Raw genomic sequence first — 17,968 nt, 5'->3', positions numbered from 1 at the left:
ACAGTGGAAATGCACCAAAGTGATCGGGTCAAACTGCAGTTCAGAATGCTACAACAGGTTCCAGAATATCCCACGTGTTTGGGGAATTGACATCAAAAAAGGGTCGATGCACAGTGGGATTATTCTGACTGGAGAGACTTTGCAAAAGACATGTGTCATCAATGGAGAAATCGACGATATCACATCTTGAACAAACCAGTCATCCAAGGTGCAAGACCCACTCAACAATATATGGCATGGTTTAGGTCGATAACAACTCAACAATTTGTATCTGAGCCGCGGTATTTGATGGATCCACGCCAACATGCATCGTCATTGTACTCCTCACAACAATTCACCACCCAACACCAATGTGAACCCACCCAAACCCAACAACCAACCATACAACATCAACCAACCACATACACACAACAACCACACCCAACATCGCAACCCGTTCATGCCAACCATCCAACGTCGCAATCCATTCATACCACCCACCCAAACATAAAACCAAGAATCAAACCCCACAACCACAACCGTCTATAGCCCAGATGATTCATATGGGTCACTTCATCGTAGCCCCCCACCAATGAACACCTAACCATTGTTTAACTATAGTACGCCCCAGGAACCATGTTGAAATTTCCAAACTTCCACCTCAAAATTCTCCATGTTCTAAGCTCCAAATGAAAAAGTGTTGAACATCAAACTTGTTCCCCTTGATCCAAGCTTTCCAAAGAACCCACGTTCATGCATTTTGGATGAGGTTTGCTAGGTCTACGCATGGCTTTAATAGAGCTGCATCTTTGGCAAGAATCAAACTTCAAAACTTCAGTTCACTTTGCCTTGTCAATCAAGCTTCCATTCAGACTTCATTTGGATTGATTTTGGACCTTTTTGCATTGCATCATGGGCCTGCACATGCCCATGCACTCGTGCCATCAACATTGCTAAATTTGGACAAAATTTGAAGTGTACAAATATCATTCATCCATGTTATAAATACATGCTCTTTGTGCTCATTTGAATCACACTTTGCGCGCCAACTTTGCCCCCCATTGAAACCTTCACATTCTAAAAGAAAACCTGATAAATTTCAGTTTGAATCTCAAGTGTTGGAGATTCAAGAACTCCAGGATCCAAAGCCTTGCAACCTCATCAATCACTTCCTGCTAGCTTCTCAAGTGTGATCAGATCATGTTTGGAGCAAGCAACATCAAGAACTGCACAACATTGAAGGTAATTTTCAGAAAACTTCATCTCTTCGATTCTCTCTTAATTCTACTCAATTCTCTTGGATCTTTGGTTGTCTGAAGTCCTACAATTATAGGCAAGAAGTTTGAGTTACTTAGAGGTCAAATCGAAGCAACTCAGTTGACACACCTCAAAATTCAACTCCTCATATCTTTCTATATATGTGGAGTTAGTTAAAATTGAGGTCAGATTCGTGTTCTACGTCATTTTTTCTTTCAGATCATGTCCTCCTTTTTTATTTTAGTGATGGTTGAGGGTGGACCAGTCCAGTGAGGTCCACCAGAGAAGAAGACCGGAGCTACAACTCCGACCGTGCGTTGGCACGTCTCCCAGCCACATGATCTTGCCATTTTGTTTTAATCTCGAGCGTACATGCTGATTACCACGCATGTGAACAGTTGACTCAAGTGCATGGTGGATTGCGCGCGCTCAGCCACTTGATTTGCCACCTCAATTAATGAGGGAGATCAAGTGGCTCACGTTTTTTCTGATTATTTGAATTTTATTTTATTTGTTTTGTTTTCATTAATTCATATTAATTTTAATATTGATCCAAAAAATATGAGAGTTTCACCAAAAAAATTCAAATAATTTCGTCTTTTATATTCTGAATTAAAATTATTTTTTTGATCATTATTAATATTTTTCATGATTTAATTGATTTTGTGATTATTTTTAATTGTTTAAAAATACTTTTAAGTCTTTAAAAATTCTGAAATTTTTTCTCCAAGGTCCTTTGATCTTGTTTGACCTATGATAAATCTCATGGCTATTTATTTGGTGTTTTGATGAGGTTTTAGGAATTTGATAAACCATATTTAATTTAAATGCCTTATTTTAGTTTTTTTAATTTAAATAAATGTCAAATAATTTTGTTGACAAATTGTGATGACTTGTTTGAGTTTGACTTTTGTTGTTGGGCCTTGGTCAAGGTTGATTTGACTTTGTCAAGTTAATATCGTTGGATTTAGCGGATTGATGGAATGTACATTCCATCTCCCAAAATGAATGGATGATTAATTTGGTAAAAGTCCTCCTATGACCAATTTGAGTTTTGATCCATTCCCCTCCCTCTTCATCTCATTCCCCTTCTTTATGCATCCATCTCATTTGGCCTATGATATCTCAAAGTCCGAAGGCTAGTTGATTGAAAAATCAACATAAGTATGGATGAGATTATGCCACCTCTTTTGCATATTCTTTTTGTGTATGGTATCTTTCATGAGCATAGTCCATTATACTATGTCTATAACATGCATTAACACCAAAATTCTATTGCCCGGCCTTAAATAGTTGTGACTTCTACATAAGTCCAATTATGATTGCTTAACATAACGCTAAATTTGTGACACAAAAGGCATAGCATTCTAGTTAGTGAGATTGTAAGTCTCCCCTCTTTCATGGTATTGTGTGGAAACTTGGCCTTTTTTCCTTCCTTTGGAAGATGTCTTGGCTCAAGGATCCATGATTGTGATAAGTGGGTTGAGTGTTCTCCAAAGAATGACTAAAAAATGAAAAGCAAAAGCAAAACAATACTAACTTCTAACTCATTAACAACTAACTTTTAATTTCAAGCCATTTAATTTAATGTCATTTAATTCTAGCCTCTATTCATTTGCCATTGTTCATATCATTCTAATTGTTTATGTTAATGGAATTTTCACTTTGTCCACTTGGAACATATTGTGTGATATATCTTGTTTGTGTATACTTTGTTTGTTTGTGTGATCTTTGACCATTAATGTACATAATAACAACAAAAACCCTAAAAAAAACTTTTGTGTGGACTGTTGGCTTGATCTTGGACAAATGGACTTAGAACTTAGGCAACATTCCTATGCTAAAGGACTTGGCCAATGCCAACTTTCTATGAAACCAAGTGCTTGCAATTTGAAACTTCATCTGATACATCATTCAAGATCCCTCTGAGTTCATCTGCAACATGATCAATGTGAAGCTGTTATTTTAAACCTGTGACTTGTGGAATCCATCTATTACATGGGCTTATCTGAAGAGGATCATGGAATGGCTAAAGCTTGGATGTGGCTATCTTTATTTGATGCCTTTTCTCTTCAAGATAATATAATTGTGCAACTGTGTGTTGCTTGATTCTAAATGTCCAAGGGAATTCTGGGTTTATATTGACATTCTTGTCTATTAGATTGCTACCCATTTGGTCAGATCTTTTCAACTCTTAACTTTTAATTTTGTGCATAGGATTAGTCTCTTCATCTTCTCCCCATTTCTTTAATTTCAAAATCCCTCCCTCCCTTTTCAAAATCTTCTTTGATTGAACTTATTTTGTTCTAAACTTTGACCACTTTGCAAAAAGATAGAAACTTTGGCCTTATGTCATTGCATTTTCAAACTTCTTTTCTTAAATCAAACTTGTAAATAAACTTAACTATACTTGACTTAAACTTTCAAAAAGCCAAAAAGAACCAACTCATTCAAACCATTTTTAGGCCTTTGTGCCTTTCAAACTTAATTTTTGTTAAAAGCAATGCATCCATTTTGAAATTTGTATCACGAACTACGAGGTTTTGATCCCTCATTTTTATGTTGGTACGTAGGTACAAGTCCGAAGGTCTTGTCAAACAAAAAAAAATAATTAATAAATTATTTTCTCATCCCCCCATTCTACTTGTTTGTAAACATCATTTTTGTACCAAATACATATGCCCACAAAAAGGGCTCCCTAGAAGTACCTAGGACACTTTGGGTGCTAACACCTTCCCTCTGTGTAACCAACCCCCTTACCTGTAATCTCTGACATTTTATTTGTTTTGATTTGAAAACTTCTTACTTTTGGGTTTTGTTCATACTTTTTCCCTTTTCCCTTGGAAATAATAAAAGCACGGTGGCAACTCTTGTTATTTGATGTCTAGCTTATCCATAGCTTGATGATCATGAATTTACCGCTACACATACAATTAAGAGCATCTACACAAAGAAAAACCAATTAATAAGGAGAATAAAAGGAATTCAAAAGGCTATCTAAGAAGGTCAAAGGCATATGTTTGGAGAAAATAATGCAGTGGGAGCTGGCCAAAACCCTTCACAGGAAGAATTGGCTTGGTCTCAAATATCTAAAGTAAAATGGGTGGTGGATGGAGATAGAAATACACGATTTTATCATGTGAAAGTTATCCAAAGGAGAAGGAAAAATATGATTGCCATGATTAAAAATAGCCATGGGGAGTGGGTAGAGAATGATGACTCTATTGAAAGGTTATTCTAGGAACATTATGAGAAGTTTTACAATTCAGATGTTGAAACAAATTTGTGGGTGCAAACTCGGACGAGCTTCCTTAGCTTGAAGTTAATATGATGCAGAAACTGGATGTAGAGTTGAAGGATGAAAAGGTTAAGAAGGCCTTATATGACATGGATCCTTGGAAATCCCCAGGTTCGGATGGGTACCCAGTTGGCTTCTATCAAAATTCTTGGAGCATCGTAGGGAGCAAGGTGTGTACTCATGTCAGGAGATTTTGGGATAATCCTAAAGAGATTGCAGAGGTTAATTATATTAACCTTTGCCTTATTCCCAAGGTACAAACCCCGCAACCTGTAAGTCATTTTAGACCAATCTCTTTATATAATACCATTTATAAGTTACTTAATCAGATTATAGTGAATAGGCCGAAGATAGTTATGGATAACCTGATATCCCATTTCCAAATAGGTTTCATATATAAGAAGAGTATTAATGAAAATATTGTAGTTGCAAATGAAGTGTTGCCTAGTATAAATAGGCTCCAAGGTTAAAAAAAGGTTATTTTTCTATCAAAATATACCTAATTAAAGCCTATGATATGATGAGTTGGAAGTTTGTGAATTGTGTGTTGCAAGATGTAGGGATTCCTGATAAGATTAGAAAAATTATGATGGAATCTATATCATTTGTGAAAACAAATGTTTTTTGGAAGGGTAAGAGAAGAGATTACTTTAGCATTAAGAAAGGGCTTAGACAAGGAGACCCAATATCCTTATACCTCTTTTTTCTTTGTATGGACCAACTTTCACATTTAATAAGTGAGATAGTAGGACATAGCAAATATAAAGGTGTGAAAGCTAGAAAATTTTGGCCAATTATGTTTGTTGATGATCTTATTTTGTTTGGAAAAGGAACAGAAAAGAAAATTCTTAGTGTCATGCAGGTTCTTGAGACATTTTGCAGCATGTCAGGCATCCCTAGTATATGTGTTTTTAGAGAACAAGATGTTAGGGGTTCATGAAAGATAATGGTAATTGAACTTGCTGAATTGGTAATTTATACAGACGGGTGGAATTGAAACTTGCTTTGTGGTCTTTTTATTCAGAAGGTGTTGAAAAAATTCATATCAATTCTACCTCCTATAACTGAGTATAGAAATGACTTGTGTTTTTGGAGTGAGACTAATACTGGTAGTTTCACAATCTTAAGTGCTTTTAATAGTATGAATCCTCACACTGAGAGTCTGAATGTTAGACATTAGAGTAATATCTGGAAAATCTATGCGCCATAAAGGGTAAGATCTTTCATATGGCTAGTGCAACACAATGGTTTAAAGACAAAACAATGCCTTAGTCTTCGTAATCTCAATAATCCCTATGGTGAAGACTGTACAAATCTGGAGGAATCTTCAATTCATGCCTTGAGGGATTGTGACTTGGTTAAACATGTGTGGATGGAATTGGTGGGAGATAAGTACACAAATGATTTCTTAAATCTTAACATTCAGGATTGGTTAGAATTAAATATGACAAAAAGATCTAGGAAGTAATGAAGATTATGAAGATTAGCAGACTATTTGGGTGATTTTGCGTCACGCTCTGTGGTATTGGCGTAATCAAAGGGTCCATAAGGTGGATTATGTCATGCCTTATAGTCTGGTTCATTACATTCTTTTATAGGTGCAACAATATCATACAACAATAGAGTTAACAAGCAAAAGTGTAACACCTTAAACCACAAAACTTGTATAAAAATAATTAATCGATAATTTAAGGTGTCACAAACGATCACCATCCAAAACTTATCAAAGACATTTGACAACACCCAATAGAAAAATCATATCATATCAACTTCAAAATTAAATTCATAATAAAAGTAATAGACTTTAAATCACATAATTCCTCATCGACTTAATACATAACAATCACTCTGTTCCCAATTGTCGCACCGCGAAAAACACCTGAGCGCATTGCACACCCTAAGATACAACAGAGTCGCCACCTAACTTTATTTATTACCGAAGGAAAGGGAAAATATTGATAAAACTCAAGGGAAAGAGAAAAAGGGTAAGAAAGTCGGTTATGCAAGAGGATGATATTAGCACCCCTCACATCCGTTGTACTCAACAAGAACCATTTTGACTATTCTTTGCGCGAGTGGGTGTTACTATCTAAAGGTTACTTGCGAAAAAGGGAAAAATAGGTTTATAATTAGTGTGCTCTCCAAGATTTCAAAATCATGTGCCTACGGATTCCCATAGTGCAATGATCGTCGTACGGGCAGAAGGAAAATCTAAGCGCCGAAAAGGGTAAGATCTTTCATCTGACTAGTGTAACACAATGGTTTAAAGACAAAACAATGCCTTAGTCTTTGTAATCTCGATAATCCTTATTGTGAAGACTGTACAAATCTGGAGGAATCTTCAATTCGTGCCTTGAGGGATTGTGACTTGGTTAAGCATGTGTGGATGGAATTGGTGGGATAGAAGTACACATATGATTTCTTAGATTTCCCAGTGGATGCATCTCGTGGTGATCACCGTATGGGCATAAGAAAATGTCGTCTCGTACATGACTATTAAGATACACCCTGAATGGCGTTATTCCCCATATACGGAGTAAATGCGAGAACACATGATCAATCCTCATTGTAGGTAGACACAACTTTCCACTCGGTGATGCAAGGGAAGTGAGAGATGATCCATCTCTGAAAACGGTTCAGATGCAATATTAATAACAAGTGTAACAAAGGAATTATGAAAATATTAGTAATAGTAAATTGTTGTAAGTAGCATGCATCTCCAAAAACACAAGTAGTTTCTATACTCAGTTATAAGAGGTAGAATTGATACGAATTTTTTCAACACCTCCTGAATAAAAAGACCACAAAGCAAGTTCTAATTTCACTCACATGTATAAATTACCAGTTCAACAAGTTTAGTTACCACTATCTTTCATGAACCCCTATCATTTTGTTCTCTAAAAACACTGATACTAGGGATACCCGACATGCTGCAAAATGCCTCAAGAACCTGCATGACACTAACCATTTGCTTTTCTATTCCTTTTCCAAACAAAATAAGATCACCAACAAACATAAAATGAGATATAATTGGCCCAAATTTATCCAAACGACGATCACCACGAGACGCGTCCGCTGAACCTCATTTCTTTATACTCCAGATGGCTGGAACGTAGGTCATCTCTTATGTATCCATATCTAAGGATACCTGACATGCTGCAAAATGCCTCAAGAACCTGCATCACACTAACCATTTGCCTTTCTATTCCTTTTCCAAACAAAATAAGATCATCAACAAACATAAAATGAGATATAATTGGCCCAAATTTATCCATACGACGATCACCACGAGACGCGTCCGCTGAACCTCATTTCTTTATACTCTAGATGGCTGGAACATAAGTCATCTCTTATGTATCCATATCTCTCCGAGCGAGTGATGCGCCAATCTGACTATCTGCAGATTATTTCGAGACACCCCTAAGAGTCCGCTCATCCCATCCCATCGTCCGTTGCAGAAATCTCAATGCAATACTTGACTATTTCAAGAGTCATCTGGTACTAGAGAAAATCTTAGAGTATTAGCTCCTATACATTGGGCCATGCAGACTACTAGTGTCATGGATCTATAAAATATCACGGCCTATCATGACACCAACGCTCCTGAAAGACCACCTAGGTCAACTAATCAAGAGATACTTGAGGCTAGGGATGATCACGCCGAGGACGTGTCGGCAGTCGGTCGTTGTATCATGGAGATATGGAAATCAGGCATAGAGGCAGGAGTTTTTGAGGATGACAGTCCTCAATTGACCCTCGTAGAAGGCATGATTGTCGAGGCACGAAATGCCTTGCAGTAGAGACAAATGAGAAGAGTGGTTAGACATACCCAATAGATTTTTGTTTGGTTGTATTATTTTATATTTTCGGAACAACTTATGTGGTCGTACATTTGATAATTGTATAACTTTTGTTTATAATTGTGGTATCTCAGTGTAACACACCCTCACATCACCCAAAAACAGAATCTGCACCTCACATTTAACTCAGCCTTGGGGTTTGGGCACGAAGGGTACAAAGCAGCTAAAGATACAACCGTTTTGCCACAATGCAATGAACATAAAGAAAAAAAGACCTACTGCATGGGGATGAAACAACCATCGAAACACTACAAGAAGAAGAAAAAACGAGGGCAGGTGGAGATTCATCTCTACCTACATATATAGTTACATACACATCAATTGTGGAAATCTAGTATCATCATTAGCATCCAGCAGCTTTCAAGAATTTATCATAGGGGCTTGCAGGTGGTAGTCTCAAAGAATGCTGTTGTCTATAGTCATACGAACACGGGTGTACTGGATACAGCGCCTGTAACTGCTCCTGGCTCACTAACTTCATATCACCTTCTGAATACTCCAGTGTCTACACAATGGCACAGGCAAAAAAATGTGATAAAATGTGGCAGTAAACAAATAACCGAACTCCATGCCTAAAGTATATTGCCAAGAGCTCTCGAGACACATCATTTTCTTAGTCTTTTGCAGAAAAATCAAACTTCCATGGTAAAAACAATACTAACCTTAATTGGTAGAGATGTGACTTCTGTTTCATTTGCACTAGAAAGAATTAATGCTCTAGTCTCCTGTTGGTGCTTAAAACTGTGAAGAACTGACATTTTCTGTTGTTTCCCTGATACAAGGGCCTGACACTGGTTCTTCATTTGGTCATATGGTACAGGATTTGCAGAAATGGGGAAACTTGCGACTTGCCGTGCAGTTTCCAAAACCTGTCAATACAATAATTCTCATGGAGTCTTTAACTGAAGAAGAAACTGACACCACTCAAGCATAAATTCGAAAAAAAAATATTTTAAAATACAATCACGGTCAACCATCTAGAAGTAAGAATTAAAAAAGAAAAACATAACAAATTTTACCGATTCTAAGAGTTGATTAACACTTAAAATGGCCAGGTTATTGAAAGATAGTGATGATTTGCAGTCTGTCTGACTTCCACTTGGTTCAGGCCCAGTCTCTTCATCTATCAAAGCTATCGAATCCACAATCTAGAAACAATTCATCACAGGTATAGTGAAACATACTTTTCAAAGCCACGTAAATGCAGATACAACTATGAAGAAATTTACCTCATCAAAATCTGGAAACTCAATCTGAGCAAGTGGAGAACATGTACTTGGTGTCTCAACAAATAATGGAGGCCCCGATGGATATGCATCATCGGGAGAAAACCCCTGTGTAAGTTGTTTCTTTATGCTTGACAACTCATCCTGGATAATTCATAATATGGAAAAGACTGTTATTTATAATTACTACTCACGTTGCTCAGCAAACAACTCTGCCTCCACAACAAAATGAATGGTTCAAATCCATAGTTTCCAGGATAATTGTGTGCGTGTGCATGTGCAGTACAGATACAGGGTACAAATTCGGATGTAGAAACTTAAACTAAAAGAAACCCAAATAGCTGTTGAAATTAATAAATAAATTAAATTTTTAATGAACAGCATATCACAGTATTATTTGTCAGCCCAAGTAAACCTGGTGAATAAGCTTTTCAATTTGAGATAAAATAATGTATTCCACAGTTAAATTACTAATGGCTTGTCTAGTTATCTCGTCCTTTGCTAAGGCAGTGGCGTGGTACCCTCGTAATTTGTGGTAAGAAGCTTAAAGCTAGATGTTATTTTATTAGATTAACCAAGAGTAGGGCATAATATTGACATTTCCACTTCCAAAGAAGCAACTCAACCATCATTTGAGCATAAGCATAGATTGCATCTGCTAAACCAACTTTAATGTGATTTTTACTGTTTGATATGCAAAAACAAATGAAAAGTTGACATGCAGTAGTTTTTACTTTAAGGTACTCCCAACTAAGCCCCGTGTATATCCTAATCTTGAATATAAAGGAAAAAGGGAAATTAATTCATATTACCTCTGGTAGTTTTGAATATTTAGTTAGGAAGTACGAGATTACAGTTTCTTTCAACTGCTTGACATCCAACTCTACGGCCGAAAGTGACTCAACAGCAGCAACATCATCTTCTTGCGATCCATAAATTATCTTCTCTGATTCTATATTAACAGCCTGCAGCCTGACATCATCGACCAACTCAAGAAAAGGATCTACCTGTGGATTTTTAACACTGATTAATTTACCTAATTAGAATTAAAAAAGGCAAACAGACAGTAGATAATGCAAATCAATCTTGAAAAGGAAGCTGAATGGCAAGGACATAAAATCGGGATTGAAAAAGGTTAGGAAAAGAAACTAACAGTTGAATGTAACAGGGATGCTTTAACTATTGGAATTAGCTCAGGGAAATTGCCTGTCCTGGCAGAGAATATAAGCATGTACGATGCCAAGGTAAAAAGAGACCTCCTGAGAGATGGCTGTAAACCTCCTTTAACAAGCATGCAGAGAATGAACATGTCAGAGACTTAGCATCAGAAAAATGTCAATCCAATAATTTCACGGCATAATGAAAAAAATTATAGCATGCATAGATAGACGTACATACACCGTTTTTACAATAACAAACCATGAAATTTGTAAATCAAGAATGTGGATTTGTACTTGTTTTCTAAAGTAAAACAAAGTCTAGAAATTTTCCGAAAGGCTTTTTAACTACGCCACTTGGAATCGTAGAAAGTTGGTTATATTTTATTAGAACTTAGAACTATACATTCTACAAATATTTGTTACGCGAGCAAAAGATTTACGGTATTGCTCAAAAACTAATAGGATAAAATTGAAATAAATTATAAAATGCAGCATGTATAAAAATTTGCAATTACTCAAAAATATCAAAAGGTGCTTATGAGGATCCTAGGATGCAGAAGATTAGATGCAGGGAGTGGTTTGGGGCTTACTCAAAAAATTACACCTTAAAATAGTTGACTGATAACTATTCAAATTCAAGTTGATGTAGAAAACAAGTGGACAAGAAAGGAACCACATCAAGATGATAAGATTAAAGATCACTTATATGTTCAACTTACCTTCTTGGTCCAATGAGATGCTCATGAGGGAGAACGCCAGTTGGAAACATCTTACTAAAGCCATGTAACTGGATGTCTGTTTAAAGCAATTTAAACCATCATGGACTTGGACAGGTTATCAAGAGTTATATAAAAGAAAAATATGAAAATAAGGTAATTTTTTTTAAAGAAAACTGTTAGGAGAACTGAGAGAAAACCATAACATTTGAATCTCATAAGCTAAGTAAGAGAACTGCAGGTGGTTTAAACTATGCATCCTGTGCACTAACATTATTCATTCTTGAAAAGTTAAAGAAGTTAAAATACTATGCACCACTAAATACTAGTGACTATTTCATACCAAATTGAAAGACTCATTTATAGTGCTTCTTCTGATACAAGACTGACCTAGTTGCCTGATTAAGTTTAAGTTCAGCAATGTAGACTTAAATTGTCTGAATTAAAACCATAATATGTCGAAATTGCACTCATAAGAATAGAAACTATGCTGCTTTATATCAACATGCGTAAGAGTAAGAAATGATAGTACATTTATAAGTGTAATTGACATGGAGTGATAAGGTGGTCTGGGGAGGAGGAACATAGAAGGGTTTAGAGAGATAAGGGGCCGTGCGATCTACTCCCCCGCTAACATTTTCCGTTCAAAGTAATTAATATATACAAACAGATAATTAAGAATGTAACTTGATATAAACAATTAGCAGCTATTAAAAATGAACAGCATTATTTATTGTCTTTACTGATTACAATTTTAAAAAACCCATGTGTTTGTGTTATACCAATCTCACCTTTGAACGAGTGAACAATAAAGCAATGCTAAAAGTGTGAGCCATAGCCTCAAAATTTTCCGGGCCATTGTCCATAGATGTTGCCTGAACCCAGATTGAAGAAAGCAAGAGACTCACTTGGTGGCTGCTTAACCGAAAGAAACTTAGCTCCTGAAAGAGTATTCATTCAATATTTGAGCTAATATTACAGCAAAAAGAAAAGTCCCCATTGTCTGGAAAAAAACTAAACAGACTGAGCACTTAATAATATTAATAATACAACTGAAATCAATAAATGTTATATGAAAAGATAAGTTAAATTAATATGACATAGACTAAAAAGGTGAAGTAAAGAAAAACTATACATCATTCCCATGATTTAGAGCACCAGAGAAGCTGCAAACACGGTATGGAAGGACTCTATATTTCCTACTGCTGACATCAACTACTGCCCTCCCTTCCATAGGTTTCCTATTCATCTGATCTTCCCCTAAAAAGCTTTTATGCTGAATGGAGAAGCTCTCATTTGGTACATTCTGAGCCATCATTGTTTTATGGTCTAACTGGGGAGAAAGCACTGTGGAGAAGACAGAGTGCGCCCCAATTCGTGTTTCGTGGTCAGGATGAGCCATCACCAGGAGCAATTGATGAAACAAGGCATCAGGAAAAGCCTGGAACGGACAAAAATGTAACACAAGAGTTTATACTATCTTATTAGAGATGAGCATATAGAAAGGCCCATTTCAAGTCAAAGTAAAAATACTTGCCTTCTTGTGATATGACACATTAGGAATGGATGTAACTAACTTTGCAGTTTGATAAATGGCATAGATTGTTGTTCTTGCTACAATGGTCGTAGTTGAGATATTCTCTAATACCACAGCCATCAAATCAAGGACGGGCCCTACATCCCCAACCTGTTATTCTCAAAATGTTACAGTCAAAGCAGTATATAAGGTTTGAAAAACAAATAATGCGGTAAGCATACCTTGTTTGAAAGTTGTAATATACATATTTCTAAGGCAGATTGAAGTTCAGTATTCAACTTATACTCGTCATTCCCAATACTGGGAGCTGTAGCTAAATTTTGTAGGCACTTTCTTAAGTGTTTAACAAGGTCAGATATTGCACCAATTATTGCAACTGAAGCATGCTGCTTCACATTTTGTGCAAGTTGTGTTGTGGTGTTAGTAATATTAATCTGAAGGATAGGCTGCTTGGAAACATTCTTATGATCCAAGTGCTTGACCAAAATAGACAACAGAAGATAGGAGTTATGTCCTGGTTTGCAAGAAAGACAATCAGTATACTGAAATTGGAGAATATCCTATTTTAAAAAATTATGTCTCTAAATGTTGCAGGGTACCTGAATCTTCTAAAAGAGATTGTAAATACATCAAAACACGGGTAGCCTCTCCTTTTTCAGATGACCATTGATTTTGAGTATCAAAATAATGAAAAAGAGGTTCAAGGACACGCCGCAGAGTTGTAGCTTCCTTTGCCAGTTTGACCATATTATACAAGCAAGCTTTTGACCAATATGCTGGATCTTTAGCAGTATCCCTGTAAAAGTGATAAGGATACAAGACCCGTTTCAAATGATGATGACCTTAGGCTTCATAATAAAGGAGGGGGGAAGAGTGAAGTCAGACATACAACATAGAGTCCATCCCAGCCCCTGCCACGAGTTTCAGCCACAAATGATCCTTCTTGGAGATATCAGTCGAGGAGCAGTCCTCTTTGGGAAATTCATGTACTAACTGGTCCAGGGACAATGAATTCGATTTATGTTCTTTGGGGGGATTGGAGTTAGATTGAAGACCCATGTAATTCTCCAAAGTCACTAGCATGATCTATGTTAGATCCCACCAACCAAAAGTCCGAACAAGAAAGAAAAGAAAATAATTAGAATTCGAAAGATAAATTGTCTGTTGCTACAAGTAGAAACTGACTTCAAAAATTGATGCACAAGTTTTAGTTCAAAGTTTGGAAAAACAAGAACATACATAACAAACTGAACATCAATATAAATGCATCCCTTTCTTGTATCATTGAACATGAATAGAATAGTTAAAGTATGAAAACAGTACTCACTTCATCCAAATCCAGTGAAAGATGTGATTGCTCACCCATGAAACGCACCTAACCACGGAAAACATATGAGAAAAGAGGTATCAACAAGAGATGGTATCAATAACCTAAAACTCAACTGAGAAAATGATATTGTGGTAGGAATAAGGCAACTACTAACCAGTTCAAATATTTCAAATTATTTAGATGTCTCGCTCTTACTATCATATGCAAAATCAAAGCTTATATCCTTCTATAGCTAAATTATTATTACTATTGTTACTATTATTGATAACAGTAATCACTAGAGTTTCTGAGGACCATAAGGTTATCCTTAACTTCTCATTTGCATTCTAAGGTGTGCAGATTCTGGGGTGTATTTGATCAATAAAAAATAGTGAAGTCCTTAATCAAAGTGTGATCAAGTTACAGGAATGTATAACTAAAAATTTCCAGAAGATGTAACAAGTGACACACAGAACGAAGCAGTACCATATAAGATAGAGCTTGTAGTCCAGCTGAACGGAGACGTAGAGTGCGTTCATCTTCCCCCATTTCTTGAGCCAATTGACATAGCTTAGGAATAAAACCCTCTAAGTTGAACATGTATGTACCATCTGTCTATTTTAAAATCAGGATCACAAAAAGTTATTCAATTCACAATCCAAAAAAAGATATGGACCAAAATATATACATGGTCATGGACATATAAAATGTAATTATCACCAAGCCACCACGGTTTTTGAGCTAGGGAGTATCCATTTTTACTACCACCATCAACTTCCACCCAGAGTCCAGAAAGTTAAAATTTAAGTAAATGAATTTTTCGTCAAATGGGTGGTAAATCTCTTACTACACAACATCCATAGAAGGCAACCACGCAGTGATATCAACTTCAAAAATTTAGAAAGGTTTATTAACCAAATACCTGACAATCTATAAAATCAGAAAGAGTGTTGCAGCCTAAAATCCTGATTTCATCCATTTGAGTTTGTTCTAGAAGAGTCCGAATAATCTCTAATAAACTACCCGCAAAAAGTGACCTACAAGATTAAGAAACATTATTTGAATGACATCACGCATTCAACAGAAGAAGAAAAAAGTGGCAATCCAGCAATAGAAAACAGAAGTACAGCAACTTTATGGTACTGTTTATATTGCATCAAAATATAAAAGTGTCAATATCATATGAAAATAAAGGTTTCTACTAACATCATACTCCTTTATAACTTTTTATACTCTTCAAAATGTAGAATGAAACTTATATGCAGATCACTGTGCATATGATCATAAATAAATAATAACATCTAGGGAAATCAACATATACAAGCATTAGATGTATTAAATTACTTGAGAATCAAGATGGATGTAGAAGTTACAAAAAAAAAATTCTATTGAATTAGAATCGAGAGGGTACGGATAGTGTTTACAGAAACAATAACGAGAAATTTTCAGATTGAAATATTTCATGTATATGCAAAGTGTACTTTAATTTAAAGTGTTCAACTTTCTTATGGCAAACTAAATCTACTCAATAAAAGTGGTTATGTAAGAATTGATGAATATATGCGTATATGTCAATAAACTTACATTTGCTCCTTACATGACGATAAGAGTTTCCTGTATATGCACAAGACAACTTTCACTGAACCAAAAACTTCATTACGCAAATCCTTGTAACACATTTGCTCCAAGTTATCAGTAATCTGAGTTTTATCCCCAAACAAATGTCACTTTCGATTTAGATAACGATCTAAGGAATAGTTCTACCATATTATCATATTAATCAGATACTAAAGTTTCCAAAGAGACTTCAATTTTCACCACCAAATCATAGTTTATCTTGATTAAATGGCACATCTGAACTAGAACAGAAGTGCCAAAGAAAACTAAAGACTTCCAAGGTTAAAAGCATTTTACCTTAGGAATTCTCAATGGATTTTTAGATGCATAGTCACATAGCTTTCCAATTTTTCTATCATTGGCTTCAGCCTCCTGCCAAAACAACAACCATCATACAATAGACAGTGGAAGGAGAATGGGAGTGAGAGAGAGGGTCCAACTCATTATTTTCAAACATATATATATAACTATATGTTTTATGGTCATTGGTTTCATCGAACAAAACAAGGTACCAAATACTATACAAACCATAGCGCTAAGTATGCCGGCCACTCAAACAACTAACAACAACCATTAAAGGAAGCTAGCTGATATCGAAAATAAAATGTCACCTGATTGCGAGGGAAAATATCAGCCAACAATTTCTTGTAACGCTTCACCGGTTGTCTCGAGCTAGCACGCAGAGCAGGACAAACGCAACAGAGGTTACCACAGGCAGGCACAACCCGCCTCGACATAACCCCCATTTCGCTACTTATTCACAAACCTCCTTCCCTCAATAATCTCCTCACAAACAAACCTACCTCCAACAAACCACAATTCACACATTCCATCAATCAAAACTTAAATTCACAACAACAAAAAATTGGTCATCAACTCATCATGCATACAAATTCAAAACTAATTAAAATGCAAAACTAAAATTAAAACCTATACACAATTCACTAAGCTCAAAATTAAAAATTAATTACAAAATTAACTAACCTTAAATCCAAACGAAGAAACTCTACTTGGTAGCAAACTCAAGTATCTCAAACCACGATCTGATAAAATTGTAAACACATATTTCAGAAATCAAATTCAAAGAAATAAAATAGCACCTCAATTATACGATTATAGGGTTAAACTCAATTATTCGCCGACAGTTTGCGCAGTTTTCGGTTACACGTCAACGTCGTTAGAAAATAGTAACGTTTTATTCTATCATTTTCAGCAACGTTTTCTGGGTAGTTATCAGTTTACTACTAGTAACTAACTATTGAAGTGAGAAATTAATGAAGCTAACTTTTTGTAATGAAGAGAGAAAGAAGAAAATGTGAAAAGGAAAAAAGAAAAAAGAAAAAAGAAAAAGAAAAAGTTAAAGTAACCGTTGGTGTGATCGGGGAACTTGACAGCACGATGAGTTGATTAAGCAATGTGATTATTGTTGTTTATACGCGCAAACGGCTAAGCGTCGTGCCAAATGGCAACAACTTTGTTTACTTTAATCACATTCTTAGTTTTTGATTTTACTATTTAAAAACACTCATGTTAAATTTTTTTAACAATTTTATTAAAAATATCAAGCTTAATGTATAAAATTAAATATTTTTAAAAATTAAATATAATATTTTTCGACGGAATATTTATATATTTAATTTTTTAGCAAATTATCTAAAAACACTTACTAGTATTTTCCTATTAAAAATAGTTTATATGTTGAATGTTATTATTATATGTATGTTTCAGGATGGATATATAATATTTGATTTTTTGGATCATGTTTATGTAATGATTATTACCACCGAAAAGGTTCAACAATCCAAAATTTGATTGGATTATGAAAAGAAAAAAGAAGGAAAAAAAACTCCTTTCTATATTTTATTTTTGACCGCCTGATGCATTACGGTTTACAGCTTAAAGCCATGAACATGAATGATGATCATGTATTTCTTTTTTATAAAGCATGTGGATCACTTATTATATTCATGCATTTTTCTTTACTTTAATTTTTGCTGATAGATAAATTA

General features: G+C 35.4%; 1 protein-coding gene across 4 annotated transcripts; it reads right to left on the bottom strand.

Annotated features, from left to right (window-relative positions):
• Positions 1 to 8,425: 8,425 nt before the first annotated feature.
• On the bottom strand, positions 8,426 to 17,392 carry LOC127101106 (protein SEMI-ROLLED LEAF 2). Of its 4 annotated transcripts, XM_051038435.1 has the most exons (21): positions 17,327 to 17,392; positions 16,944 to 17,002; positions 16,571 to 16,758; positions 16,257 to 16,331; positions 15,927 to 16,042; positions 15,265 to 15,379; positions 14,829 to 14,957; positions 14,361 to 14,408; positions 13,923 to 14,119; positions 13,633 to 13,829; positions 13,255 to 13,547; positions 13,034 to 13,183; positions 12,632 to 12,937; positions 12,288 to 12,437; positions 11,500 to 11,575; positions 10,774 to 10,901; positions 10,433 to 10,627; positions 9,624 to 9,764; positions 9,414 to 9,542; positions 9,057 to 9,263; positions 8,426 to 8,899 (listed from the first exon to the last, which is right to left on the bottom strand). In XM_051038435.1, exons 3-21 carry the CDS (start codon positions 16,703 to 16,705, stop codon positions 8,738 to 8,740), a joined length of 2,949 nt encoding a protein of 982 aa, XP_050894392.1. In that variant the 5' UTR covers positions 16,706 to 16,758; positions 16,944 to 17,002; positions 17,327 to 17,392; the 3' UTR covers positions 8,426 to 8,737. The 4 variants fall into 4 exon arrangements, with proteins under 4 accessions (XP_050894392.1, XP_050894394.1, XP_050894393.1 ...); XM_051038437.1 differs by lacking the exon at positions 17,327 to 17,392 and having other exon boundaries at positions 10,774 to 10,898; positions 16,944 to 17,307; XM_051038436.1 differs by lacking the exon at positions 17,327 to 17,392 and having other exon boundaries at positions 16,571 to 16,762; positions 16,944 to 17,295.
• Between the last annotated feature and the right edge of the window lie 576 nt (positions 17,393 to 17,968).

Source organism: Lathyrus oleraceus, chromosome 7 (assembly GCF_024323335.1).
Source record: "Lathyrus oleraceus cultivar Zhongwan6 chromosome 7, CAAS_Psat_ZW6_1.0, whole genome shotgun sequence".
Taxonomy (NCBI): Eukaryota; Viridiplantae; Streptophyta; class Magnoliopsida; order Fabales; family Fabaceae; genus Lathyrus; species Lathyrus oleraceus.
This window is presented reverse-complemented; position numbering and strand designations above follow the sequence as displayed.